The sequence below is a fragment of the Caretta caretta genome, chromosome 22 (assembly GCF_965140235.1).
Source record: "Caretta caretta isolate rCarCar2 chromosome 22, rCarCar1.hap1, whole genome shotgun sequence".
Lineage (NCBI taxonomy): Eukaryota > Metazoa > Chordata > Testudines > Cheloniidae > Caretta > Caretta caretta.
This window is the reverse complement of record NC_134227.1, coordinates 16,916,841-16,944,071: the sequence shown is the minus strand read 5'-3', so window position 1 is coordinate 16,944,071 and position 27,231 is coordinate 16,916,841. Positions and strand designations below refer to the sequence as shown.

Here is a 27,231-nt window from a genome sequence, read left to right as displayed (position 1 = left end):
CCAGCCCCAGCCCCAGCCCCCTTCTCCCTCCCCAGCCCCTTCCTTTCATTTAAAACACGGATATAAAAGAGGAGGCGTTTCAAATATTCTGGAGCAACCATCTTTCAGACTCAGAAGTTTTGTCTGCAGAGTCAGATTAAAAAACAGCACATAGCTTTGCCATGGGGATTAACTACAAAGTAATTTTCAGCAAGCAATAGGTGTGACCTCACTCAACCAGGTGCTGCATGCGTGTGTGAGCGGGGAGCAGGGGTGGGCTGGCTGTGACCCTGAGGAAGGCTTGAACTGAACAAGTCATGAAAAGTAGCTGCACACGCTAGCATCTCGGCTCTGCAGCGACTTATCATTGTCAGAGAGCCAGGCCTTGATCCTGCAATGTGCCTTTAGTTCCAGCAGCAAGCTCCGATGCTCTTGGAGTTTTTCCATCGCTACAATGACCCCTCCCTGTTGCCCAGAGGGAAAAGCTAAGTTGGATGATTGGAACACTAACCGCCTCTGCCCTGCTTTCTGGCTGGCAACGGTCATGCGACCGCTCTGTCCAGAGCGCAGTCAGAAAAAAAACAACCCTGAAATATTACGCTGAGCAACAAAAAAATTAATTCCTGATCCAGAAAAAAATAAGGGAACCAAAATATATAAGCCAATTTTGTTTGGGGGGGAAAAGCGGGGGGTACCCACCTAAGACATCTAATCAATCTTCCATTAGTGGGATGGATTTTCCTTTTCTTTTTCAATTTGAAGCGGTGGCCGGGGGCGGGTGGGGGGGGTATGTTAATGGGATGTAGAGCCTTTTTGCCATCGATTGGGAGCCAGCGCCGGGGAGGAGTGACTGGAAGCGGTTACAGGCTGATGCTTCTTTGGTGGCCACTGTGAGATGGGTGGGTGGGACTCAGAGCTGTCCTTAGTGAGGAGGTGGTGTCCAGCATGTGGTAACCACTGGACATTGGCAAGGGGAAGCCCAAGAGTGTCTCCATAGAGAGGCCAAGGATTGAGTGGCTCACAGAGACAGAGCTGCCCTTTCCACTGATGGGGGCGGGGTCCCTACAGATTAGGTTTGAGGCAGGTGGATGGAGGAGCATAGACAAAGCATGGCCTGCCAGTTCCCGGGATGACCCTGCCTTTTAGATTCAAAGAGGACTTCAGACTCCAACTTGGCACCTTTCACCAGCTCTACAAATTCATTCAACGACGACTATGTGGTCGGGAGAGCAGGAAGCACATGGAGGGGAAGGGCTCAGTGCACTGTGGAGGGGAAGGGCTCAGTGCATACCATATCCAAGATCCCACCTTCCCCAAAGCACCTAGGAGAAGTAGAGCAATCTGCTCTGCAGGCAGAGGAGGGTGTTGCAAGACAGGGAATAAGAAATCTACAAGGGTTGTACTTGTTACAGTTCTCCAGGGCTGCAGAGCTTTCAAGGGAAATATAAAATGGCCCTGGGACCGAATATGAGTTGGGAAAAGTCCTCATTTCTTCTAGCGCCGACCACCCAATCCAGCCTCTCCAGAGATTAGAGCAGGAAGTTTAATATAGTAGCAGGTTCATATGTGAAAATTCTTGGTTGGTTCTCCACTCCTGGCACAGCTGGCTTTTCCCATGGACAGCGGGATTCAAGGTGCCTCATTTGAAGTGATTCCGTTGCCTTTGTTGACGTAAAAGGGACGGTGGTGTGACTGCAATGGAGAATTTGGGGCATGTGAATTAAAAGGACTGTAGCTTGCAGTCTGTCCTTGACTTACAATCAGTTTGCACTGCCTCCACCATCTAATTAGCCCTCCCACATACCCCTTCCACCCAAACTGTTATATATTAACAGTTCCAGACATTTTTGTAGCAGTGAGACACCACCCATTCCCCTTTTTCGGAAACTGGAGCCGCTTGACTTATTCATTGCAAACTTAGATCCTATTCTCCAACTGCACTCAGGCTTCGGGTGAGTTTTGTTCTGAGGCAGAGGGTCTACACCAAGTATCTGCATTAATTAAATCCCACGTGAGCCCTCAAAATAGGACTTAGGTAGTACATGTGTCTGCTGCCAGCCCTCTGGACAGGGCTGAATTTCACCCTTTGATTTTTGTATGTAGCTCTTCATTGCTCAGAACTAAAATTGTGGATGAACTAAAATTTGAATCTATAGGATGCTCACAAACGTTGACCTGTGCACTGTGTGTGATGGGTCAGCTAAGTTGCATGGTGTTTTTCTGCTCCCTGGCTGGATGACGCAAAGCCCTTAAATGTGACTGTAAGGAATAACCATTGTTAAATAACCAGTGCTGTTGTCGGTCCTCAAGTCCACATGTGAATATCGGGTTCTGTGTAAACAAAACCCAGTTTGTGCGAATATTCGTGAATGATAAAGGGGCAGGAACAAAGCTGAACTTGAGCATCTATTTTACAAACTTCCCCCCACTCTGTGCATTGCTGCTTTCAGTTGTGCCACTTCCCATCAGCATCTAACCTAGTCATCCTGCTGTTACCACCAGGATGGTCTGGCCATGTTTACCCCTGGGAAGAGTGTGTAGCAAAAAAAACAACCTTGGCTGGAACGAGGGAGCTTGCAGCTCTTGTAAAACACAACAGCCACATTATGGGTTAGTTGTACTAGTTGGTTGCAACATCCCAGACAAGATCTTCAACTCAGAGCCACCTGTATTAGTAAAATCTACCATGACTTCTCTGCTGCATGTAGCTGCACCAGGTCAACAGGTGCTCTTAATTACCTCCTGGAATGCAGGGCATTGTTTATGGAAATTACCCAGATGCCTCTGCTCCCAGCAGTGTTGCTGGGCCCTGTGAGTTCCACTCCAAAAATATGCTGATGTGGCCAGAGTACCAAAGTGTCAAAACTAGTGCAGCCATGAATATGCGCTAAACCAGCACAAAGGTAAATGAGCAAATCAGCCTTTTCATGACCTAGATGCCTCTGCTTAGCATAGGCACAATGGGGTCAAAGCAAAGGCAGCCTTGGTTTTGCTTCATCGTGATATACTTACCTAGATCCAGATTGTATTTTGGGAAGGGTTGGATAGATAGCTAAAAGGACTGGTTTGGGCTTATCTCTATTAATCATGCCAATTAACATCGCATACACTATGCGATGATGAGCATGAGATGGATGGATGGATGTAACATGCCCATCCAATCCTGCTGTTCAGACCATACTTCTAATACCTACTGTTCAATGCCCTCTTGTGTGTCAATTCTATTTGCTTTACAGCTCCAATTTCCAGCATAATTAAAGAAAGAAGAAAAGCTCCCCTTTAAATAACTCTCTGAGGGCTGGCAGTTCTGGCCTCCTGGAGCATTGCAGTCCGGTGTGTGAATTAATATTTACAGGCCTTTTAGAAGGTGGATTACTTAAATACATATTTAAGGCTATTTTAAAAGCCAGATTATTGACCCAATAGACTGTAACAGCTCCTACAGAGCCACGGCAGTCCAGAGCGTGTGTATCTGTTTTGCAACTTTTTAGTGCTCGTATATATCATCTGGATTGTTTGGTTCAGGTCTATCTGGTGAATATAAGCCATAAAAATAAAATAGCCCCAACTACTATATGCATGCAAAAGACATCCAAGTGTTTACAGGGAGGAATCTACCCAGACTGTTGGATTAATAACAGGGCACTAGTAAGGGTGTGAATTGCCTTCTTGGAACTGGACTGTCACAACAGGTCCATGCCCACTGTGGGGCTCACTCCTAGGAGACAGTAGATCTGCACTCAGTCTCATCACTGTCAGATGGAACTGGAAACCCCATTTCTCTAGTCTTGCTTCCCCCATTATAATAATGTGCTATAGCAGCAACTTCCTGGTCTCTCCTAACTTCCCCTACTGCAGGGATATCTCTTATGGAAACATTTTCCCAGCATGCCTTCCTGGGTTGAGTCCTTTAAATTTGGCAGAGCCAAACAGCTGTCACCCTAAAGCAGCCATTTTGCAAGTGGTTGCTGTATTCTTCTCTTCTAGCTGGTAAGTGTGCTTAACTCCTATGTTTTTTTCCCTTTCTAATTCTTAAGGCAATGGCACGTTCTTACAAATGCATAATAATTATTAAAAGATAAACTTTCTTTTGGGAGGGGGAGAAAGGGTTCTTCGTGCATTTAATTTAGATCTTGCAAGATGCTAAGATATTTCAGTGCTAAGGGAGATAAAGGAACCAGGATAGATAGGTTCAAGTAGGTTTTTATGTGATCAGTTGTTTTGCTAAGGGCTTGCTAATCCAGTATGTTTTTTATTTAGGAATTAAATAAAATGGCCTTGCACCTTCTGTAGTCCAGTGTTTCTGATTCCTGTGAATTGAGATATTTTGGTGTTTTTGTGAAGCCCCAGCTCCTGGAGTCAGGCTATTACCTAAGAATCTCTGCTTTTGTTTTGTTGTTGTTGTTTTTTTTAAAGAAAAGTAAGCCTCTAGCCGTCACGGTTTCAAGGAAATCTTGAAAACATGAAATATAAAGGCTCAAAAAGCAGAAGGCAAGTAAAAAGAATCCGCCCCAAAATGTACTATTTTTAAAATCTCTTGAGTTTTGGACAGCCTGACTTGTGAGATTTGAACACATGGGGTTGGTAATACTGGTATTTGTTTAGACCAGTGGAAAATGGGTGCAAAACATGACCACATGGGTCTAGGAGTGTTTTATGACTACTTTGGAGTGGTATAAATGATTACATAAGGTACAAAGTAGCAATGATTTGGGCCCACTTTTCATAGAGACTGATCCTTGATACACCCCATCAGGCTTCAAGGCTGTGTGATCAGTATGTGAGGTAGTCTTATGCTCCGGTCTGCGGTGCGCAGACTCCACAGAATGTGTTTTCTAGGCACCATAGCCCACACTTATAATAGGTGACCCCCATGCAGCAGTGTATTAACGCCTAGGCCGACAAGGCCTAGGCCTAGAGTGGCAAATTTGCAGGGGCGGCAAATTTATAATAGCAGCCAGAGGCGGCTGCTTCCCCTGGTGCCAGTTGGCACCCTCCACCCCCAGTCCCGCCCCAACTCCATCCCTTCCCGGTCCCCTTCCCCAAATCCCTGGCCCCATCTCCTCTCCTGAGTGCGCCTTGTTCCCCCACTTCCCCCCTCCTTCACGAAGCTGTTTCGCGCACAAGCCCTGGCAGGGAGCAGGGAGAAGCAGGACCCGGTGGCGCGTTCAGGGGAGGAGGTGGAGGCGGAGCGGAAGTGAGCTGGGGTGGGAGCTGCTGGGGGGATGGGGGGGCGGCAGTTATTTCTGGGCCTAAGGGTGGCAAAATCATTAATCCGCCACTGCCTCCATGCAGTGAACAGTAATATTGCAGAATTTAAGCAACTGTGGCAAAGTCTAGACTGGAGCAGATTTCCATTTAAAGCCCCAAAATTAAGATTTGAAATGGGGTTGAACCAAAACCCCTGCATCCAAACATTTCTGAGCCATGGGCAGGTTTGGAATCTGATCTGAACCATGCAACTCTGCCCATCTCCCAGTGACACGGGAGGTGACTACGAAAAATAAGAAATACTGTCACAGGTGAAGTCAGTCGCTGCCCCTTCTCCAGATCCAAAATGCCCCGAAAACTCCCAAAATCCTGTGTGCTCCCATAGCAGTTCCTTCTCTTGCTGAAGCCCCATGAGTGCACAAGTCCAGGTCTTATCACTTACCAGCATGGACTGCTTGGAGGATTTCCATGTCTGCGGCTGCACCTTTGTCGCTTGGTGTCTCACTATTGCAGGGTAAGCTGCGACAATACAAACTAGCTAGTTAGGAGCAGTGATGGGGTTATGATCTGCTCTGTGTATTACCCCCTTCTTGAAAGCACCATCGGAAATTACAGGATTAGAAAATACATATAGTTAGGAATCCTATCGTCTACCACCGAAATGCTACCACTTCTGGGGTGGATTGCAACATCTCTTAGAATAGTGGCACCACCATTCAACAGTTCAGGGAAAGGGAGTGAAAAAATAACCTATCCAGTTAAAATGTCAGGGGAAATTATGGAGGCAGAATGTCACTAGCCAAATTAAAGTTAGGCCAAGATACCAGACTAATTGCTCTAACTCTTACAAAGAATGCAAAGGGATTTTTAATTACTGCAAAAAATCAAGACCTTGGATTTACAGCTAAGCTGAAAGACGGCATTCCAGCAACCCTAACCATAGCTTTTATCCTGAGCTCTCCCGTTCATTTATTGGCCAGGCCTGACTCTGTTTAGCAGGAATTGATGCAATCTCAACTCTTGGCAGTAGCCAGTGAGGAGGAAAGGGTGAAATCCTGGGTCCAGTGAAGTCTGAGGCTAGGATTTCACCCTAAAAGTGCATGTTCCTCTGTTTTAATTGATGGTGATAACACTTTTCATCAGTAGATCTCAAAGTATTTCAGTATCCCCATTTTACAGATGGGGAAACTGAGGCACAGAGCAGGGAAGTGACTTGCCCAAGATCACCCAGCAGGCCAATGGCAAAGCCAGGAATAGAACCAATGTCTCTTGGGTCCTAACCCAGGGCTCTATCTACTAGACCACACTGCTGCCCACATTATTAAGATCATAAAGGTGTCTCCATTAGGATATTACAAGGAGGGGTCAATGAATGTCATTCACCAGAATCCCTCCCTCCCCCCCACTACTGCCCAAATAACTCCTTTGCTTTCCCTTCCCTCCAACAAATCACCCCAAACTGTTCATTAGATCTGACAACCCCAAAGTTTAGCAAAATCCTGCATTTCATTAAGCTACTCCCATAACCAAGCTGGAATGAGTGTTCAGGGGGCCACGTGTGCCATTACTCCAGGCTGCCTTTCACAGGGGGAGCAGTGGAGAATGGGATTAAACACCCCCCTCAGGTCAGTCACTACAGAATCTAACCCCTGAACAGTGGGGTGGAAGGAGCAGATAGAGGGACGTATAAAGCAGCTAAATCCCCAAAGCCCCATACCAGTCTTAGTGAAGAGGCTCCCATCGGACTGTTTGCTGAAGTCACCAGGTGAACTCTGCCCCATCTGGGAGAACTGATACGGCATCTTAGTTCCATTGCCTACTGGAAAAGAGAAGAGCTTATGTTACTTTCGAGATGTTGCCTTCCAGGGGTAAAAGTCCTTATCTGTGTAATCATCAATCTGTATAACAGCCTGGCACCTGCTGGGCGAAGGAAACTGAGATCCCTGGGAATGCAAACAAAGGACTGTTAATTACCCAACAGCTATCTCGTTTAGTTTTAATGGATTCTTAAGGGTCAGAAACAGAAAGGAGAAGGTGGCAGTCTGGGTTTTATAAAGCTGCCTAGGGATCTGAAATCCCAACCTCCTTGGGGGACTTTGAAAACCTCAGCAGGACCCATCGGAGGAAGGGAAGGGCCAGGCCAGAGCTGCAAATGGGGGAGTAGATATGAGGTGGCCAGGCCAGGTGAGAGAAGGTAGATGTTAGCAGGGTTTTTGTATGGTGTCAAAGCTCTGCATAGAGAGGGAAGAGTCTTTCTTCTGAGAAACCACGGCGCGTGTGTGATGCGGTATGGATGGCACCGGCGCCAGGCCCTAGTAAACCAGTGTGCCACAAACTAGAATCATTAGGCAGACTCCAAGTCTACCAAAGCTCCTTCACCATCAGCCTTTGGGACCCTGGGCAATGCTCAGTGAAGTCATCGGGAGTCCTCACCAGGGCTTTGGATCAGGCCCTTCCTGCTGAGGGGAGTCTAATGGCAGAGCATGTGGTAAAAGGGAGACAATCCTGCTAGCCGTGGAAGAGCTATGAGAAAATGTTAAGAGTATGAACAGAGAAATGAAGAGAGATGGAAGAGGAAGGGCGAGTGTTAAGTCTGGTTGTGCCTAGGGACCAACCAAGAACAGGGCCCAATTGTGCTAGGCACTATACAAACATAGTCTGTGCCCCAAGCTTTCAATCTACACAAAACAGAGATGAGGAGAAGGATGGTCTTGTAGGTAAGCCACGGGCCTGAGATTCAGGAGATCTGCATTCTGTTCCTGTGTCTGCCACAGACTGCCTGCATGACTTTGGTCAAGTCACTTAATCTCTCTGTGCCTCGGTTCCCTATCTGTAAAATGGGAATAGCAATATTTCCTACCTTCCTTTGTCTCTATTTGGATTATAAGGGGCAGGGACTCTCCCCAACTACGTGTAGCACAATGGGGCCCTGAACCTGGTTGTAATGTAGATGATGATGATATAAACCAAATAGAAAAGGTTCAAATAGTGGGATAGGGCTGCCCAAAAGTGTCAGGGTGGCTAAGAGGGCAAGGGTGGACTCGGTAGAAACCGGCGAGAAGCCCTAGCACAGGTGGTAGGAATGAATACCTTTCATTGAGAAAGCAGAGTTACCCATGCCAAGTGTCTCCTCTGCATTTTGGAAGGAGGAATATTCCCACGCTCGGTTGCTGAAACTGGCTGCAAGAGAAGAGAATCCAGTTCAGCAGTCAGCTCCTGATGTCCCAGACCTAGGCCCATGCCCTGACGTTGCTCCACTAACAGTCCTCCTGACAGACTTCGAATCAGAACCAACACGGTATAGGTGAGGATAAAGCAAGCCAGAGGGCTCGGTCTAAGCCGCAGAAGAATTGTCTGTCTGTTCTTTTCACAGTGCCCTGGGTGGGAAAAGAAGGGCGGCTTCTCTCTCCCTCTTTCTGAGCTGTGTGAATGAAGCTCCGTCAATGTAACAAAAAGCCATCATTAGTTACATTAAGTTGCCCACTCAAGCTTTGTCAGCGTGATGATCTTCCAGAGAATACCTGCAGGGAGAGGCTGGGACTCTTGCTTACACACACACTCTCACTTCACCTCCACCACCATAGACTTGTGCTTCAGGGTTTCCCCAGCACTTGCTGCAGAGATGTGGGTTTCCGCGGCTTACCTCTCCTCCAAGCAACCAGGCACTGAGGGCATATGCAAAGAGGAAAGGAGTCGGATCTCCGATATGCGTCTGCTACCACCCTGTGGGCTGCTCTCATTTTAGCACTTCCATTCATGCTCCTTTCACGTGCTGTAACATCTGCACCGCTCCCAGATACAGGGGCAAGTAACCTCCCTGTCCTAACTTTTCAGATGTGGGCAGGTGGTTTAAACAGAGAGAGAGCTGCCTCTTGCTAGATGAGGGGTTGAGATGGTCACAAATGACTGATTTGCAAATGAATCCAACTCCAATAACCTTTGACCACATCACTCTAGTACCCAATAGGATTACTTGCACTAGCTGGTTCGGCAGCCTGTCATTGTATATGGTACTGTGGGACCATCAGATTAAGCATTGCATGCTTGCTTCCCTGTAGTATCCTCTAGATAGATCTCTCGCTGCTAATCTGCACATGCACTAAATCATTTGCTTTAGAGAGTGGTGTGTGTGGAACCCCAGGCTGAGAGCCAGGAACTCCTGACTTCTAATTCTAGTGCTGACACGGACTTTGCTGTGTGACCTTGGGCAAGTCATTTCACCTTGCTTGGTTTCCCCATGCACAGAATAAGACCCATGCCACAGGGATTGTTGTGAGGATTTTTGAGTTAGCTACTGCTGCTAGAGCAGGGGTTCTCAGACTGGGGGTCAGGACCCCTCAGGGGGTTGCGAGGTTATTACATGGGGGGGTCGTGAGCTGTCAGCCTCCACCCCAAACCCCACTTCGCATCCAGCATTTATAATGGTGTTAAATATATTAAAAAGTGTTTTTAATTTATAAGGGGGGGTCGCACTCAGAGGCTTGCTATTTGAAAGGGGTCACCAGTACAAAAGTTTGAGAACCACTGTGCTAGAAGGCTCTGAAGCAGATGACTGTCCCTGTATTTAGCAAGTGCTAAGGGGTTCCCTGTGGTGCCCAGTCACAAAACCCCTACTGGTAAAAACCTTCCTCTGAAAACTAATTGAGGGGGGTGCAAGGTCCCCAGCACTGCATCAAGAGGGGGTGTCTGTTCAAACGCAGGGAGAGATGCACTGAGATGGGTATCGAAGGAATGTACAAGTTTGATCACTTGCTGTGAAGTTATTTGTCATGAGGAATAGTTGTTTGGGATCCAGCCCTCTTTCCTGTTTGTAAATCCTTTATGAACCAATCTTGCTGTCTGCAAATGGCTTTACTACATGTAGCTCTTTGCTGAGATCTTTGGACAAACAGTTTTCAACCCCCCTGTGTCTTTTGGGAAGTATTCACTTTCTCATTCTGTGCTGTTTGTTATTCTTCATAGTAGGTGATTTGTTGCCTAAATTACATGGTCTTGATTTTACTCCCTCATTGGCTGATTATAACAGAAATAGCAAATGATTGAGAGCAAATACCAACTAAGGAGTAGCCTTGGTAGGGAACGAATCCCCTGTTCTTGTGCCAATCTGGGCGCTGTTAGGGCAGCAGCTGCTTCTCCTACAGTGTGTACACGCAAATAACAAACCACCAAGGAGTGGCTGAGGGCATTTGTGTGAATTCCAGCCATGGCTCTGCAGCATTCAGCCAGCTCTGTGCGCTACTAATCTGTGACTCTCATATGGTTTATTAAAGTGAATGTCCCATTCAGTGCAGTTCTCCATATAGCGATAGACACAAGAGGCTCAATCCATTCAGCTTAACCAAGAGTTGGTTAATGGGTGACTTGAACACAGTCTGTAAATTCCTACATGGGGAACAAACGTTGGATAACGGGCTTTTCAGTTTAGCCGAGAAAGATTAAAACATGATCCAATGACTGGAGACTGAACCTGGACAAATTCAGAATGAAAATATGGTGCAAATGTTTCACAATGAGGGCAATTAACCATTGGAGCAACTAACCCAGGATCACGGTGGATTTTCCATCACTGGCAATTTTTAAATCAAGATTGGATCCTTTTCTAAAACATCTACTCTAGGTCAGACAGGAATTAATTCAGGGAGATCCTACGGAGTGTGTGATACAGGAGATCAGATTAGAGCCCTGTTCCTCAAAGGTATTTAGGAGCCTAACTTCCATGGAAGTCAAGTGGAGTTAGGTGCCTAAATACATTGAGGAGCTGGGCCTAGATGATCAGTGGCCTTATAATCTGTGTACAACAGGAGAGGGCCTACCTGCCAAGAGAGCCCCTCTACTTCAGCCTGGGAGTGGTCCCTTCTTCAGCACCTGCAGAGGTTGCTGGCAGATACAGGGGGGCGTTCAGGAGGGCTAGATCTTTGCTCCCAGCCAGGAGGCAGTGTAGCAAGATCAGCTTGTTTTTGCTCCCCAGTAAGACAAAGAAGCAGGGGTTCTCCTCCAGCATGGAGTAGGAAGGGGAGGTAACAAGTGGGGCACACATTGGACTGCAGCTCTGAACCCCAGTCTTGTAGGTAGTAATCTCTATGTTCCAGGAGGATTAGCACAGCAGAGCTCAGTGACACTGGACAGAAGAAACTCAAGATTTTTCCCCTCACTTCGCTATATCTGCATTCTGTGTGCTCAAAGCTCATGCTTCAGCCGCAGTAGTCAGGAAATATCTATCCCCACCATTCTCTCTGTGCAGCGAATATTTCAGTGCATTATGGGGAATTTTCACCTCCCTCTGAAGCATCAGGTATTGGTTAGAGATGATCTCGGACTGCAAAATTCAGATCAAATTTTAAAAGCCCCAGGGCTGAGAGGGGTTCAGGATCCAGGTTTTTGATTTTGACCCATCTCTAGAATTGTCCACTGCCAGAGGCAGGACATTCGGCTTAACAGCCCAAAGACCTGGACCTGTGTGGTAGTTTTTCTGCTTTGAGAGGGGGTGTGGCTGACTTGCAGCCAGCTCTGGGAAATGGGGAGATGGATTCTTTACATGAACTTTGGCCGACAGTCTAGCTTGTCCAGAGTATTTCCCTGATAGGATGAAACCTGTAAAGACCTAAAGCAGCTGTGTCATGACTGCAGCAGCTGTAACTTAGAACCAGGGATGGTTTGGATCTAGGTTCCTTTTTAAATTAACCCACCACATGCAAAATAAAGAAGCCTTCAGAAAATGCCCTTCTCCAGTCTGACAACCAGAACTTGATCCTTGGTTAGGCAGGCTAGTAGGGAATTGTGCAGTTGTGTTGGGCTGAGGAAGAGGCAGGCCCTGAAGCCTTAGTGTACCCTAGCAGCACTGCTGGGATGAGTTCTAGAGTGCTACGTCCTTGTCATTCACACAAACACATGTGGGAGCCAATAAGGCAGCTGCTAGGGAATCCATGTATGGGCTGAAATGGAGGAGAAGAGAATGAGCCTTAAAGGAAAAGTGGGAATCCAGACAAATGGATCAACGTTGGCATTCACATGGCACCCTTGTAAAACCCAGCAGGTGATATTGCAAAACAGGGAAATGCCATTGTTAATTACAGATAGCAGCCACAGGCCTACACTCTGCCCACATCTATTTGTGCAGAGCAACAGCTGTAAACACTGGGCAAATCCAAATGTGGTTTTGGAAACTCAGGAAGCAGAACCTGAAAGGTGACAGTTCCAAATGTCAGATCTATGGGAACCTTAAATATGTGGTTACCATTTTCACATATCTTCTTACTCTCTTCTTGCCTCCTTTTTATTTATATACATCTATACTGGCAACGAATTCTCGACTAACCTGCACTGTGAGGTCATTTCTACCAGACACAATGGTTGTAGAACGCTACTGATTCAGGAGGGTAACAGTTTATACCTACTTTGCATTTTCTTTGTGTAAGTGACAGAACAAGGTGCAAGGCAGCAGCCCCTTGTCCTCACTAGAGGCTCGTCAACACAGGTAGTTACACAGGTGTACATTTATACTGCTGAACCGACGCTAACGTAACTCGCCATGTGGAAACTGTTCTAGGGTTGAAAGTGACATTTTTCTGGTATCGCTTAAACAGCTTCAAAATCAACCTAAGCTGTACCAGAGAGAGCCACTTTGTATTCTGAAATAGAGTTATACCAGCATAGCTATATTGGCATACTTAGATCACTGTTGTTCTGTTGCTCAGTTTCCCCGTGAAGGCAAGCCCTACGCTAAAAGGTGTGCTTGTGTAAATCATGCTCGCTAACACCTTTGTGTAGACAGGTAAAGTTATATTTTAACATGTGCTAGCTGGTAGGGGATGAACATTACCAGCCAACACGTATTGAAATACTTGTTTTGTTAAAATGTGTAATAATAATAATACCTAGTTCTTATACAGCACTTTCCCCCCATCCATCTTAAAGTGCTTGACAAGAATCGTCATTATCCCTAATTTATACATGGGGAAACTCAGGCAGCGAGCAGAGCCATGATTTGCCCAATGTTCCCCAGCAATCCCTTGGCAGAGCTGGGAGTAGAACCCAAGTCTCCTGAGCTTTCCTACACGTTAGCAGGTCGAGGTAAAGAGCTCAGCCTGCTAACTCATGTTAAAACTTCAAACTGCCCCGTCTTCGCTCGGGTTTTACTTCATGTTGGCTAAGACAAGGTAAGAGCACATCTTTGTCCGAGGGAGAGAAGCCCTGAGCCCTTCTGTGCTCCTACAGGTTTCGCACTGAAGCATGTAAGCATTCAAAGCCGGTTACCCTGGCCAGCACCTTGTCTGTTGCCCTGTTTCAGAGAGTGCAAAAATGTCTCTGTGTTTTTAGGCTAAACAGAAAACATGGGGCCAGATCCAGACCTGGCATGAACAGTATGAAAGGGCTGAATTTGCCCAATTCCAGGATGGTGATGTGAAAAGTAAGTGGTCAGAGGAAGCAAATTACAAGGCATATGTTGCATGTCTGAGTCTTATCTGCCATGCTTTGTTTAGAGGAAGCCCAGCCGTGGCAGACAGAGAGCTTGAGAGAAAAGGGTCAGCCACGGTACCTTTTGGAGTCAGGAACATGGAGAATCTCTTCACGTTGTCAGGCTGGTTCCAATCGTAGTTGTTGAGCATGTAGCGGTGATCCCCTGGAGAAGCGGAGCAAAGCCTGGGTCAGCAGGAGGTAGGACTGAAAGCAGCAGAGGCGAGAGGGGTGGGGGTGGGATGGGGCAGCATAGGCCAGGGCTGTTCCCCTTTGGTTTCTCCCTAAAGGTCTGAGGAAGGCCATTTTGCCCTTGCAAGATGGATCCTTTGAAAATAGACTTCCTTAGTTTTGCAATTCCTACCCAGGGCTCTTTGGAATGCCCTAGGAATGGGGTGAAGTGATGGTGGCTGTACAGCACAAAGCTATCTAAGTGGATTTGACTCTAGGGACAGGACCCTGTGCAAAGAGCCAACACGAGGCTTATGTGCCGCTTACATCTGACTTCAGCTTAGTTGTGAGGCCTTGAGTGGAGTGTGAGCCTTCTGCTAGCTCTCTGCAAACAGGTGAATTTGACCCAATGTTTAGTTTGTTAGTTACATTGGTTTGACTCTTACATTAGTGAATAGAGTTGTCTTTTATTTGCTCTGATTTATTTCTGCAGTATTAAAACTCTCAGGATGCTGTTTGAATGTTTTGCCCCTTTGCAAGACTCTTAAGCGGGCACCTGTTGTAACAACTAAGAGTAAGCAGAGTCTCTTTGGAGACTGATATTAAACAGGTTTCACTCCACTAATATATTATTTCTCCCGGTGAAGTTTTTAACAATGAAAGATCAAATGGGTTGCAGGTGAGCTTGTTGGGTTGACTCAGGGGGAATCTGTTAATTAAGGCCAATAAGTAATTGTAGAGTTATTTCCTTGCAGTCACTAGATACAAACTCTGTCTTCTTTCAAGTGTAACTGTGGCTTGCAGACATGACAGCTGTAAAGAGTTTTTGGATTACCTTACATAACTTTTCCCAACAGTTTGAATATCTTTGGACTCATTAACCAGATTCTAAGCAGTGTCCATTAAACTATTGGTAAAATTTTCTAAAGTGCCTGAGATTTGTAAAGATATTTAAGCATTGCTACAATCAGTGTTGGAAGGCCTAAGTCACAGATGGCGAAGTCCAATTGTGTGTTACACAGGAGGGCAGACTAGATGATCACAGTGGTCCCTTCTGGCCTTAGAATTTAGACTCTTGAATCTTCAAAAGTGACTCAGAAGCTTAAGTCTGTTGACCTTTGAGCTCTGACTTGATCACTGACTTTGGGTCACCTCCTTTGCTGGACTCTGGGAAATGGGCACAGCTGGCTGGAAAATTTCAATGGGAAAAAAAAAAGAAGGTTGAAGGTTTTTTTCCCAGGGAAATACTGTGACTCTGGATATGAACAGAAAGCAGAAAGAGGGAGGGAAGAGCAACTCAGGGAAACGCTACCATTCTCCATATGATTCCTCTCTATGAAGTTCCGGCTGAGGTCTGCCTTGCAGATCTTCTCCACGTGTCTCATGCAGACGTTCAGCAGATCATCCCGGAGGAGCCCCATCGACGGGCTCATGGTGTCCCCGTCCAGCAAGACGCTGTAAGTCGGGAGAGACGGCGGGGCGATATAGTTCCTCATCATTGCGCCAAATTCCTGCCAACCCAGAAGGTGTGGAGGTTAAAGTACCGAGAGGCTGGAATGCAGAGAAGGCTAAAGAGAGATTTGGGTACAGGAGAAGTTAGATACAATGGAGATAAGGGCTCTGAGGAGGCTGGGGGATGTTAGATTTCAGGAGAGGTATCAGGGTCAATCAGCTAAGATTGCGCATCGCTCATAGGCAATATGGTATCATGTGAACTCCCTCTGAAATTGGGTGAAAGCCTTGGATACCCTGCTCAGCTAGCTGATTCCTGCTTATGTCAGGGGTATGTCTCCAAAAAAAACAGACCCTGACATTTCACAGCAAGATTGCCAGCCGGTATCAATTGACCCCGTTCTGTTATGCCTGTGGCACCAGCTGGATCATCTGCCCATCAAAGGTATCCCTTTCTCAGTAGAAACAGGAGTGGAGGAAAGATGCAGCCTCGATTTACCTGCAGGAAGAGAACGGAGTCGCTGATCTGATGTATCTGCTCCCTGGTCTCCTTGTCCTCCTGCAACAGCTTTGCCCTCTCTTCTAGCTCCTCCACAATTTCTTTTATGTTCTCCACCGCGGTCTTTTCCCTCTGGTCCAGGGCAGCCTTCACCTCATCCCGCTGCTTCTCCAGGTCGCGGACCAGCTCTTTGTAATGCTGATCCACGGTGGCTTTCTCGTTGGTGGTGAAATTCTAGTGGGGGGATATAGAAGGTGCATGGCATGAGGCTCTCGCACCGGGGACTCCAGCAATCGAACACAACCGCAATGTAGATTCAGGAGAGGAAGAACAGCATGATGTTGGAGGCAGACATCCCTCCCCAGCTATTCCACACATGGCCAGGCCCCTTCATCCCGTTAGGCAGCATTTGTGCATGCAGATCCCCTATCCTATCAAAACGCAAGCTGGAGAGGCTGAAATCCTAGGCTGTGTCGGGAGAAGTGTAGCATGGAGACTTCTTAGAGGGTAAGTTCTCTGGGTTAGGGACCCTGCCTGTGTTTGGGCAGCACCCAGCACAATGGGGCCCTGACCCTGGGTGGGGTTTCTGGGTGCTACTGCAAAATAAAGATTCATCAGTGTCACTTAAAGGGAGTCACTTACTAGAGTGAAACTCTTGGGACTGAGGCTTGGGGGGTGGCAGAGCATTCTTAGCAGCCAGCCCATGGGAGCAGAGATCCTAACCTAAGGTCTGGCCACGCTATAAAAGTTACATTGGTATAACTCTATTTGCTAGGGTCGTGTTCTACCAGTATGGCTATAGCATTATTACTTCTAGTGTGTATGCAGTTGTACTGATATAGCTTATATATACTACACTAAGATGCACCAGGAGAAGCACTTTTGTACTGGTGTGAATATGTCCACACTTGGAGGGTTTTTGCCATGTTAACTATACCAGTGTATACCAGTGTATACACTATACCAGTGTAGTGACAGTAGCAAACATTTCTAGTGTAGACAAGCCTATGTCCCTTGGACTTTCAAGAGAGTCCTAGGTTCTGAAGTGACACTTGAAAATAAGTCACTTAGGCCCATGTCCTCAATGGTATTTTGGTGCCTAATTCCTTCTGAAACCAATGGAAGTACCTAAATACCTTTGAGTATTGGTCCTTTGGCCCTTTTGAAATTGTGTCCCAGAATGACCAAGGATAGCCCCATGTTCAGGCCGAAGCTTTCTAGCTTGGCTTCCCAAAATAATATTAAAGGAAAAAAGAAAACCAAGGTACAGTTGTGGAAGGATTGAGAGAAGGCAGGATTTCTTGTTGACTGTACATAATTTGTTGGGCCTGGTGTACAGGTAGGGTATGAATTATGTTGGCCGATATTTACATTGGTCCCCTCCTGTGGATGTAGATATACCAGTATAGTGTATACCCTTTTCCATACAAAAATAAGCTGTATCAGTATAAGGCACCTTTCTATTGGTATAACTTGATCCATATTGCGGGGGCTGAATCATTTTAACTATGCCAGTATAGTTGAGCCAACCCAGCCTTTGGAGATGACAGCTGGACGGAGAGAAAGCACCAGTAACCCCAGGCAAGAAAGTAACAAGGATAGTCATCTAGCAAGTCCATCTTCTGTGTTCTTGGTCTCCTACAGGGTGTGTCATGAGAGAATTGCAGCAGACACCATTCTCCCAGACTTAGAGTGAGTGTGGTTGATCAGGTGATAAGAGAGGAGTGGAAGGAGGGAGAAATGAGTGTGATGTGAAAATATGAACCGGAAAATCAGAGCACGGGAAAAGGGGGCAGGCAAGTATGAAAAACACTGGAAAGTGTGTGTGGGGGGGGGAAGGGAGCATTTGGGGAAAGCCAAAGAGAAACGTCCCATCCTCACCTTGATGCGATCCTTCTCCTTTTGCCACTTATCCACTTCATCTTCTACCTCTATGATCTTCAGCTGCAGCTGCTCTTTCTGCAACGAGAGCTCGGCCTGTGGGAGGGAGGAGAGGGGGAGACCTGTGAAATCGAGCAGCGTATGGCCTACTTCAAAGAGAATTTCTGCTTTTACTTATGCATTTGGCCCTGAACCATAATGGCTGGGAGCTACAGGCTCCTGGCACCACTTCAATGGAGATCATACCCTGGCAGCTGGAAAAGATCCCAATGCCTTCAGCTGGGTCAAGAGATGTGGCTCCCTAAGCAAAGGAAGCAGCAGAATCTCCTGCTTGGGAAGGGTGGGATTGCAAATGGTACTGCTTTTAATCATGCTGGAGTCATTAGCTAGAGGGCAAGAGGCTTGTTTCAAAATTCAGCTGGGTATGAAATGAAGGGCCCAACCCAGGGCGTGTTTGTGCAGCCCTAGCAGTTTTCATGTAATTATGGAATGACGTTTGATCAGTGTTGCAACCAGGGGATGACGCCCCCGGCAGGAATTCTGTTTAGACAGGACTGTGGATTAATTTGCTCTTAGTCTAGGGTTTTAATGTTCTCATAGAGCTGGGTGAAGGCAGCAAGGGGGGAAAAAAAGGGGGTGCGGGGATGACTGGGAACATTTGCTTGGTCTAAATCCGCAACTTTCCTTTGATACCTTCATGAATCCCTTTTATTGGCTTCTCACGAACATTTGTACAACTGCTTTATTTGTTCATGAGAATGTTCATGTAAAGAGAGAGAGCCCAAATACCTATGCAATTACGGGTTTGTGTAACCCACCTATCAGTGTTTGCTGTGTTTCCCTCCACATTCTGTCTTCAAAGGGTGAGGTTGGGATAGTTCCCACCTCTAGAGCCTAGCACAGGTTGTAGAGATTCATATCTTTAGCTCCGGAGGTCCCTAGTCCAGTCCCTGGATCAGCCAAGATGGGTGGCTATCCTCTTTGCACAGCACAGTGAATTGCATCCGGAGAATATGTGTGGCTATTTCAAGGTCTTCCACGTCTGGGTAATAAGGCTGGGTTTGCACTATAACTGTAACCAAGTCAGGGAATCTGGCTGTAATGCTGGTGTGCTTACGATATGATTCAGTTGGGCTGTATCCCATAGCTAAGCTAAAGCTAGTTTCAAAGATGCAAAGTACCTTTAACTCTCGCTGGCTCCGCTGGCAGCTGGGGTCACTCACTGTGTATGTAACCCACTCTGTCCCCGTTTCTGGGGTACTAAGTTGGGCCACATAGAGGTGATTTAGCTGCTACAGCTGTGGCTAACAAAAGTAGATCTTCTAGCTACTTCTAGCAATTTCAACCACCCTTGTAACTAGGTTCCCTATCTTAATTATAGTTGTAGTGTAAGTAGGATCTAAAGGTTTCAGTCATCCAGTCGCGTAGTGGAAGGAGTACCATATGACTTAAGAGATCAGCTGCACAACATAAATAATGCACATGGCAGAAAGTCAGCCAAACAAGAACAACCAAGCTCCAGCGAAGGAAATCTATTTACTAGGTTCTTACACTTGTGCCCATCACCATAGTATCAGAGTGCCTTCTTGAGCTTGGGCAAACCACAGCAGCTTTTGAGACCCATTGATTCTAACTGTCCCTCTTTAATAAGTCCCTATTTATCAGGGAAAACATAATTTGCCAGGTTTTTTCCCCTTTTAAAAAAAAAATCCAGCCACTCCAATATATCTCAGCGGAGTTAAAAGTTGCATCCCTGTTTCTCCCGCAAAATCTCTCTCACAACAGTCTTTGCTTGTTGGTATCTGTGATCCTCTAAAAGGGTCCCCCAAACCATTTTATGGTTCCTAGGTCCAGGGAGGTCCCTCTGGGCTATTGGACTGTGACCAGCCACATAGTCATGTCCTGGAGTTCCAGGTGTACAGAGGTTGGAAAACAGACATAAGCAGGTTGAGTGGCTGGGGAAGGGATGCGTCTGGGGCTTGTTCACCCCAGCTCCAGCTCACATACAATGAGAGGAAGAAGGGGGATTGGCCTCAGGAAAAGGTACTGTGACAATGGGCGGGGGGCTATACAAATATCTAAGATAGAGGAGATTTTGCTCAGAGCAGGAAGGTGAAGGGATGAGACTTAATTCCTTGATTTGTGTTTAGGGAATAGGTTACCCGGAGCAGCCTATGCTGGAACCGTCCCTGACCACGCAGCAGCCTTCCTGAAGGCTTTCTTTCTCTCCCTCAGGCTGTGCAATATCATATATGTGTCACAGTCAACCATTGGTGCAGAGGTGGGACGCCATGGGATGCGAACCCTTTGGATCCAAGCCCCCATTATCCTCGAATAGCCAGCCCAAATTCAGAAATGAACGGCAAGGGGTTTTCACAGACAGCCAGGTCTGTTGGGTTACCTTGTGGTAACACTGAATAGTTAGTCAAGGAAAGAGTTGGACTACGAAGGTGGCTTTCTCGTAAGGGTTATTGGTATCATTGTCAAGAACAAGATCTTGGCCATGTGGCTGAAAAGCAAGTGACAGTGTGGAGGGGTTTAGGTCTGCAGGGCACTGGGGCTTTCTTTGGGATGGATCGACCCTTTCTGAAGGGAGGGGGGGACTGGATAGAAAGCGCTGTCAGGAGAATTGAAGCTGATGGATGGATGGTGGTGGTGATGATCCTGAATTTTGATGGTACTTTTTATGAAAATGGATCCCAACAAGATTTCCCCAATTATTACTAGCTCATTGTATAAGTTATAATTATCCCTGCCTCCAGCACTGAAATGCAGCTGCCTCTGGGGAGGAGTGAGGCAGCTGTTTTAACAAAAAACACTTCTCTATGATTTAGAGCAAGAATACAATTTTTGGTGTAAATCAGAGGCAATTTAGGTAGCCAGAATCTAACTATTGTAGATATCCACACCAGATATGGCACCAGGGCCAAGAGCAGATGGGAAAGCTTACGAAGACACCAGCAAAAGGCAAGGAAGATGCAGATTAAATCAAGTGGATTGATAGCGGGGGAGAGGGGGTAACTGAAGCAAATTAGAGTGCTCTGTGGAGAGGTAATTTATAACAAGGATGGAAGATGCAAAACCTCTTCACAGAAAAGAACAGGGAAAATAATCTAAGGATAGGCTGGGAGTAGAAGGGAAAGAGAAGGAAATGTGAATACAGCATAACTAGTGACAAGAGAATTAAAAGATCTGAAGACAAAGGTCCCAATTCATTAGTGGGTAAGAACCACCCATACTGGGTCAGACAACTGTCCATCTAGCCCAGTGTCCTGTCTTTTGACAGTGGCTGATGACAGGTCCTTCAGAGGGAATGAACAGAGCTGGACAATTTATTGAGTGATCCATCCTCTGTCGTCTACTCCCAGCTTCTGGCAGTCAGAGGTGTAGGGACACCCAGAGCATGGGGCCGAGTCCCTCGCCATCTCAGCTAATAGCCATTGATGGACCTATTCTCTGTGAGCTCATCCAGTTCTTTTTCAAACCCAGTTAAGGGTCTGAGCACATCCAAGCACACAACCAGAGGGTTTGGGGAAAGGTGCCTCTTTGCTGCCTTTATTCTGGGGCTACCTGGCAGGCCGGTTTAGCATCCAGTGTAGATTAAAGCAGCCTCAGGGCTGGCCTAAATTCCACTCAGCTGCTTGTGGCCCAAAGGGGCTATTCTGGCAGCTGGGAATAGCCGGAGCACAGTGAGGCTTCAGCCACCCCCACACCTATGCATGGGAGCAGCCTTACAGGAGGGATTTTTAGGATATCATAGAGACAATGTGCCAGCTCTACACCACTTAGGGAAAATTCCCCTGTGCTGAAAGGCTTCCCCAAGGTCCAGATCTATTGGCTTTGCTCTCATCCTGCGCAATTTTTTTCCAATAGTTTAAGAACCAAACAGTGGGGGGAGGGGGGGAATTGGGTCAAGCTCTCCCTCCCATAACGGTCTGCAGAATGCAAAGCTTGGAGAACCCCTGCTCAGGTTACTCCTGGCCTCACCTACATTGGTGGATTTGGCCCTGGTTCCTGTGTGACTGAACTTGCAACAACACAAAATCTTAACGAAGAAGCAAAGTTGCTCTAAGCAATGATGTGCAGCTTACCCAGTCTTCAGGTTGTCAGTAACTACACCTGAGCAAGGTGTGCTGCCCTCGAATAGAGTGTCTGCATTAAGATCACATCTAGGAGAGTAGCAAGACTTCTCCAGTGGCTGAAACCTCCACTGTACACAAGGTCTCATAGACAAGCCAAACCAAAACCTCACACTGTTTGCTCTGTAGCAGACAGTCTGTAACAATACAGAAAGGGCCGTGAGTGGAAGCACCATCAGAATCAACAGTCAATTTCAAAGTCTTGTTCACCCCTTTTAAAGGCGTCCCCTTTAGAAGCCGCTTTGTTGAAACCAGCAACGCCCAGTTCCGGTCACTGAATGTCAGTTCTCAACCACTTCATTAAACCTGCTGTACAATGTAAACTTTTCCTTAAAGGGAAAAGAAAAAAATATCAAAGCACTCTCCACTAGATATGATCTGACACACAGAGTATTAAGGCTAGGGATGGACGGTAATGCAATGCTATTTACAGATCAGTGGTTGTTGGGTATTTCCGATGCGTCCTTGCTTGAAAACAGGCCTACAAAACTGGTTGTGAACTGAGTGTCTCCTTTTAAAATGCTGGGTGTCATCTGTGCTGCAGAATTCTCTTGGGGAATCAGTTTTGTGTGTGTGCATTTGCTATCGGCAGCCATCATTTGCCGATGTTTTGTACTGCTATCTTAGCTTTATGATTTGTTGCTTTTTAAACAGCCTGGCCCTGAGGATGTGTTACTGTTTGTTTAAATCTGTAGCAGGAAACTAACCAGGAAGGGGCCTTGTGGAGGTTTTAAGCAGATACTCAGCAGTGTAGCAGAGGGAAAGACAGGGAGAGGCAGGATGGTCTGGTGGGTGGACTGCTATCCAGGAGACCAGCGTTCAATTCCCTGCTCCACCACAGACTTGCCTGTGTGATATTGGGCAAGTCACTTTGTCTGTCTGTCTGCCACAGTTTCCCATCTGTAAAATGGGGATAACAACATTGCCCTACCTCGCAGGGGCGGTGTGAGGGTAAACGTATTAAAAGGATTGTGAGGTGCTCAGACTCTATGGTCGGGGACTGTAGAGGTGCCTACAATAAGGAAAATACAGTTTGGTACGTGAGACGCTGGTGCGTCTTACTGTGTTTTCAGGCATTCAAAGCAATCAATAGGATCAAGTGTAACGGGAAAGAAAAATAATGTATATGGGATAAATTTCAGTGGGTTCCAAGGCAGGAGAATCCCTACAGATTTCCCTTGTTATTAGATGATGATGAGCAGCAGAAGGACCTGATTGTATTTAGGAGGTTTCTGGACTCCAGTTTGTGGTGGCCTTTTAATTCAAGTTAATTAGCTTCCACCACTCACAAGCCATTATAAATACTAATATAGACACTTTCCCATGTTCCTTTCTCATTATGTCTCAGCCTAGAATGAATTAACCAGCACCAGAAACAAACAAGTAACTACAGTTGAACTAATTGATTTCCAATTAATTCACGTTCCAACATGGCCAAAACCTGTAGTCTAGAAAACCCTTGTGCATGTGAGTGATTCATATCGATAAACCCCTAAATCCTTTAGGCTTAGCAGCAATGGAAACAACAACAGTTCAGGGATGTATTTGAAGTCCTGTTTGAGTTCCCCAGGGGCTCCGCCATGGCACTAACGAGAGCCAAATAAATAGCCACAGACAGATATGAGAAATCAAATAACATCACTTAAATCCTGAGTGAGGGGGGAGGCTATCTTTCTGCCCAATTATGGTCACTTGCTTACAATCAGGATGTTCTAGGTCCATTGCGCAACAGCAAGGATACAGGGCCGCTTGGAGACCTGAGTTAATCAGAAGCACTAGAGAGAACATGGTGGCCAGTGTTCTAAGGCAGAGAGCAGAGATTAAGTGGGGACCTCCCTGAGATCAGACATGATGTTAAAGGGAACAGGGGCGATGCAGATGCTACAAAGCATCAAATGTAACAACGAGGCATGAAATTAACCTGTAGACGGAGAAAGACCTTCAGGGATTTAGATGGGATTTCTTTATACAGAGAGTTGCTGAGATATGAGCAAACCATCACTTAGGCTGGTTTTAAAAAGCAGCTAGATGAGGACAATGTTGCAAGCAAGATTACAAACTGCATATGAGAGGATGGAGATTAGATAGACTTCCCTTCTTCACCATTAACATATCTGATCATTCTAGGTTCCCTGGGAATCCCCCTTGCATGCACTTAACTGAAAAGGGTAGGCAGTTTCCTTTTGCTCGGTCTTGGGAAGAGTTAAACCAGTTCTCTGTGTTTAGTGTCACTGAAGAATTCTCAGCAGCTCTGTCCATATTGGAATTTGTATTGTCCTGTTCACCATGGTATCTGAGGGGCTTCCCAATCCTCAAAGGAAGGATGGGTTTGCACTTAAGGCACAGGAATGAGATCTGGGTTCATTTTCTGACTCTGCCACAGATTTCCTGTGTGACCTTGGACAAGTCACTTGATCTCTTTGTGCCTCAAGTCCCCCATGTGTAAAATGGGGATAATCAACCTTTCTTTCTGTCATATCTATTTAGATTGGAAGGTCTCTGGGCAAGGACTAGCCCACACAGCACCTAGCACAATGGGGCTCTGACCTCAATCCATGCCTCTGTAGTAAGCATACCACATCCACGCAGCAAACAGACTGTAAACAAAGGTTGGAAGGTCTTTCTTTAGCCCTTACTTAATAGTGAGGGTACTACACTCTTTTGCAGACTCCCTCTCATTAGGATTCATAGAATCATAGAATCATAGAATATCAGGGTTGGAAGGGACCCCTGAAGGTCATCTAGTCCAACCCCCTGCTCGAAGCAGGACCAATTCCCAGTTAAATCATCCCAGCCAGGGCTTTGTCAAGCCTGACCTTAAAAACCTCTAAGGAAGGAGATTCTACCACCTCCCTAGGTAACGCATTCCAGTGTTTCACCACCCTCTTAGTGAAAAAGTTTTGCCTAATATCCAATCTAAACCTCCCCCACTGCAACTTGAGACCATTACTCCTTGTTCTGTCATCTGCTACCATTGAGAACAGTTTAGAGCCATCCTCTTTGGAACCCCCTTTCAGGTTGTTGAAAGCAGCTATCAAATCCCCCCTCATTCTTCTCTTCTGCAGACTAAACAATCCCAGCTCCCTCAGCCTCTCCTCATAAGTCATGTGTTCTAGACCCCTAATCATTTTTGTTGCCCTTCGCTGGACTCATTCCAATTTATCCACATCCTTCTTGTAGTGTGGGGCCCAAAACTGGACACAGGACTCCAGATGAGGCCTCACCAATGTCGAATAGAGGGGAACCATCACGTCCCTCGATCTGATTCCAGCCCTACAAGCTTCTGTACTTGCGAACAGCTCAGTAAAAACAACACTTGGCATATTGACGGTGCAGTTTTTGTCTCAGCAAAGGAAGGGCCAGCATTATTGTCATCTCCACGGGGGGAAAAAACAACCCCAGAGAGGTTCAGACCAACCTTTTCAAAAGTGGCCACTGATTTTTTGAGGACCGCCACTTTCGGGTCCCCCACTGGAGACACCTTGAACCCGAGCCAGGCCCTACCTGACTACATTTGCGTTCCGAAAAACTGAGGCCTTCAAAATGTGAGGTTGCTCTTAAAAAATTGGGACTTAAATGATATGCTCAAGGTCACACAGTGAGCTAGGGGCACAGCCGGGGCTAGAACCCAGGTTGCCCCACCCCCATCCCCAAGATCAGTCTGTTCGACCATATCAGCACCTTACTAATGTCATCTAGGATACCGGCAATGTCTGGTCAAGGACACTGCATGCTCCACCCCCCTGTGTAAGTAACTTTATACCTAGACATTCTTTGGGGTGGGGGGAGTTGCGGGGTGGGAACAGAACAGGGGCTATCCACTATTTAGATGAGTGGAAAGAATGACGGGAACAGGCAGTGGGGAGCGTTACCTCTTTCCCCGATTTCTCAACCTCCACCGTCACTGTAGTGTGGTTCTTGTGCTCCTGGAACATGCAGAGGTAGCAGATGCACATCTGGTCTGTCTGGCAGAACAGCTCCATGGTCTTGCCATGCAGCGGGCACTTCCTGGCTTCAAAGTCCTTGATGGGGTCCAGCAGCTGGTGATCCCGGAAAGCAGCCCCCTCCAGATGGGGCTTGAGGTGCAGCTCGCAGAAGGAAGCCTGGCACACCAGGCAGGACTTCACTGCCTTCTGCTTGTTATCGATGCAGGAGTCGCACAGGACCTCCTCTAGCTTCACCCGGGGTCTCGACCCGGACACTCTGTTGGTGGTGTTGTAGCTGGGTCTCTTCAGGTCCCCTGTCTCCACCAGAGGGAGGGAGGGCTTCTTCAGATCCCCCATCTGCCCGCTTGAGTACACTGACCTCCTGCCCTCTCCTTCACTGGAGAAGAAGGTCTTTTTCGACTCTGCCAAGAAGAGCGGTTTCCTCAAGTCCCCTTTGTCTACAAAGGAGATGGGGGGCCGACTCACATCCCCAAGCTGCACCCCAGGGTATGATGGCTTCTTCCCATCCCCTGAATCCATGCTGAAGTAGGTTGACTTCTTCTCGTCTGACTCCACAAACTGGATGATCGGCCTCTTCCAGTCAGTCCCTGAGTAGATAGAGCTCTTCAGTTTCCCTGTCTCCACAGAAGAACTGCCAGTGTTTTTGGCATTTTCCTTCTCACCCCCACTGGGACTGGTGGACTTCAGCTCCTCTCCATCTTTCTTAGGGGTGGACATACAAGTCACATCTTCTTGGTTCCCAGCCACGCCATTTGTCCTTGCGGCACACCCTGTTTCCATTGTGCAGAGGGATGAATTGGCCTTTCTCTACCCTTGCTCCTTTCTCAGCCCTCTAGGCACGGAGCAGATCTTTGGCCAACTGCTCTTCTCTGTAGAGCAGGCAACCTTGCTGGTGGTTGGGTCAGCAAGGAGTGGAGGCAGAATGCAGGAAAGCCTCTGCCTAAATGACACACCTTGAGCTGCTGGGAGGTGGAGAACACCAGAACTATGCTGGGTAGAGCAAGAGAGAGAGATGTTACAAAGGGATCAGAAGCCACAGCTGTGTGATTAATTATACAAGGCAGCCCACACCCAGAACATTCTTGCCTAACCAGGTTTTGGGAAGAAGGATTGTTTATATCCTTTTTTTAAAAAAAGAAAAATAATTTTGATTAAGACGCAGCAACTGGTTCTGCAGCTTGTTTCGAAAATAATTACTTTTTTTGCCATCAGAAGCTGAGCTTACCTCCTTGCAGATGTGGGCAGGGCAAGAGAGTGTGAGGTCAATGACATCGGCTTTAACTGGGTCTCTCTTGTGCACTCGCATGTAATACTCACACACAAAATAAGGTTGAAATTAAAATGAATATGGTGAATAAAACGTGTTGTTGTTTAAGATGGGATCTCCCTAGGATTTAAGGTGATGAGTACAGGTAGGGGAGAAAATTAATGGATCATACTTGGTATAAAATGATCCTAGTATCTTTATCGATTTAGATTTTGATCTCATATAAACTTC

General features: G+C 46.7%; 1 protein-coding gene across 2 annotated transcripts; it reads right to left on the bottom strand.

The window, feature by feature from the left end:
* Positions 1-77: 77 nt before the first annotated feature.
* On the bottom strand, positions 78-26,747 carry TRIM29 (tripartite motif containing 29). Of its 2 annotated transcripts, XM_048827608.2 has the most exons (9): positions 25,659-26,747; positions 17,648-17,743; positions 15,767-16,000; positions 15,128-15,326; positions 13,727-13,810; positions 8,281-8,370; positions 6,908-7,009; positions 5,633-5,709; positions 78-1,671 (listed from the first exon to the last, which is right to left on the bottom strand). In XM_048827608.2, the coding sequence occupies exons 1-9, from the start codon at positions 26,511-26,513 to the stop codon at positions 1,609-1,611; spliced, it is 1,800 nt and encodes a 599-aa protein (XP_048683565.2). In that variant the 5' UTR covers positions 26,514-26,747; the 3' UTR covers positions 78-1,608. The 2 variants fall into 2 exon arrangements, with proteins under 2 accessions (XP_048683565.2, XP_048683566.2); XM_048827609.2 differs by lacking the exon at positions 8,281-8,370.
* Between the last annotated feature and the right edge of the window lie 484 nt (positions 26,748-27,231).

What these genes read in the sequence shown, in the direction of transcription:
- TRIM29 (XM_048827608.2), bottom strand. Translation starts at nt 26,513, where the DNA reads ATGGAAACAGGGTGTGCCGCAAGGACAAATGGCGTGGCTGGGAACCAA. An exon ending in AGGAGAAGGATCGCATCAAG is followed by an intron (nt 16,001 to 17,647) that starts GTGAGGATGGGA and finishes TCCCCCCACTAG; the next exon opens with AATTTCACCACCAACGAGAA. An exon ending in GAGCCTCTTCACTAAGACTG is followed by an intron (nt 5,710 to 6,907) that starts GTATGGGGCTTT and finishes GTATTGTCGCAG; the next exon opens with CTTACCCTGCAATAGTGAGA.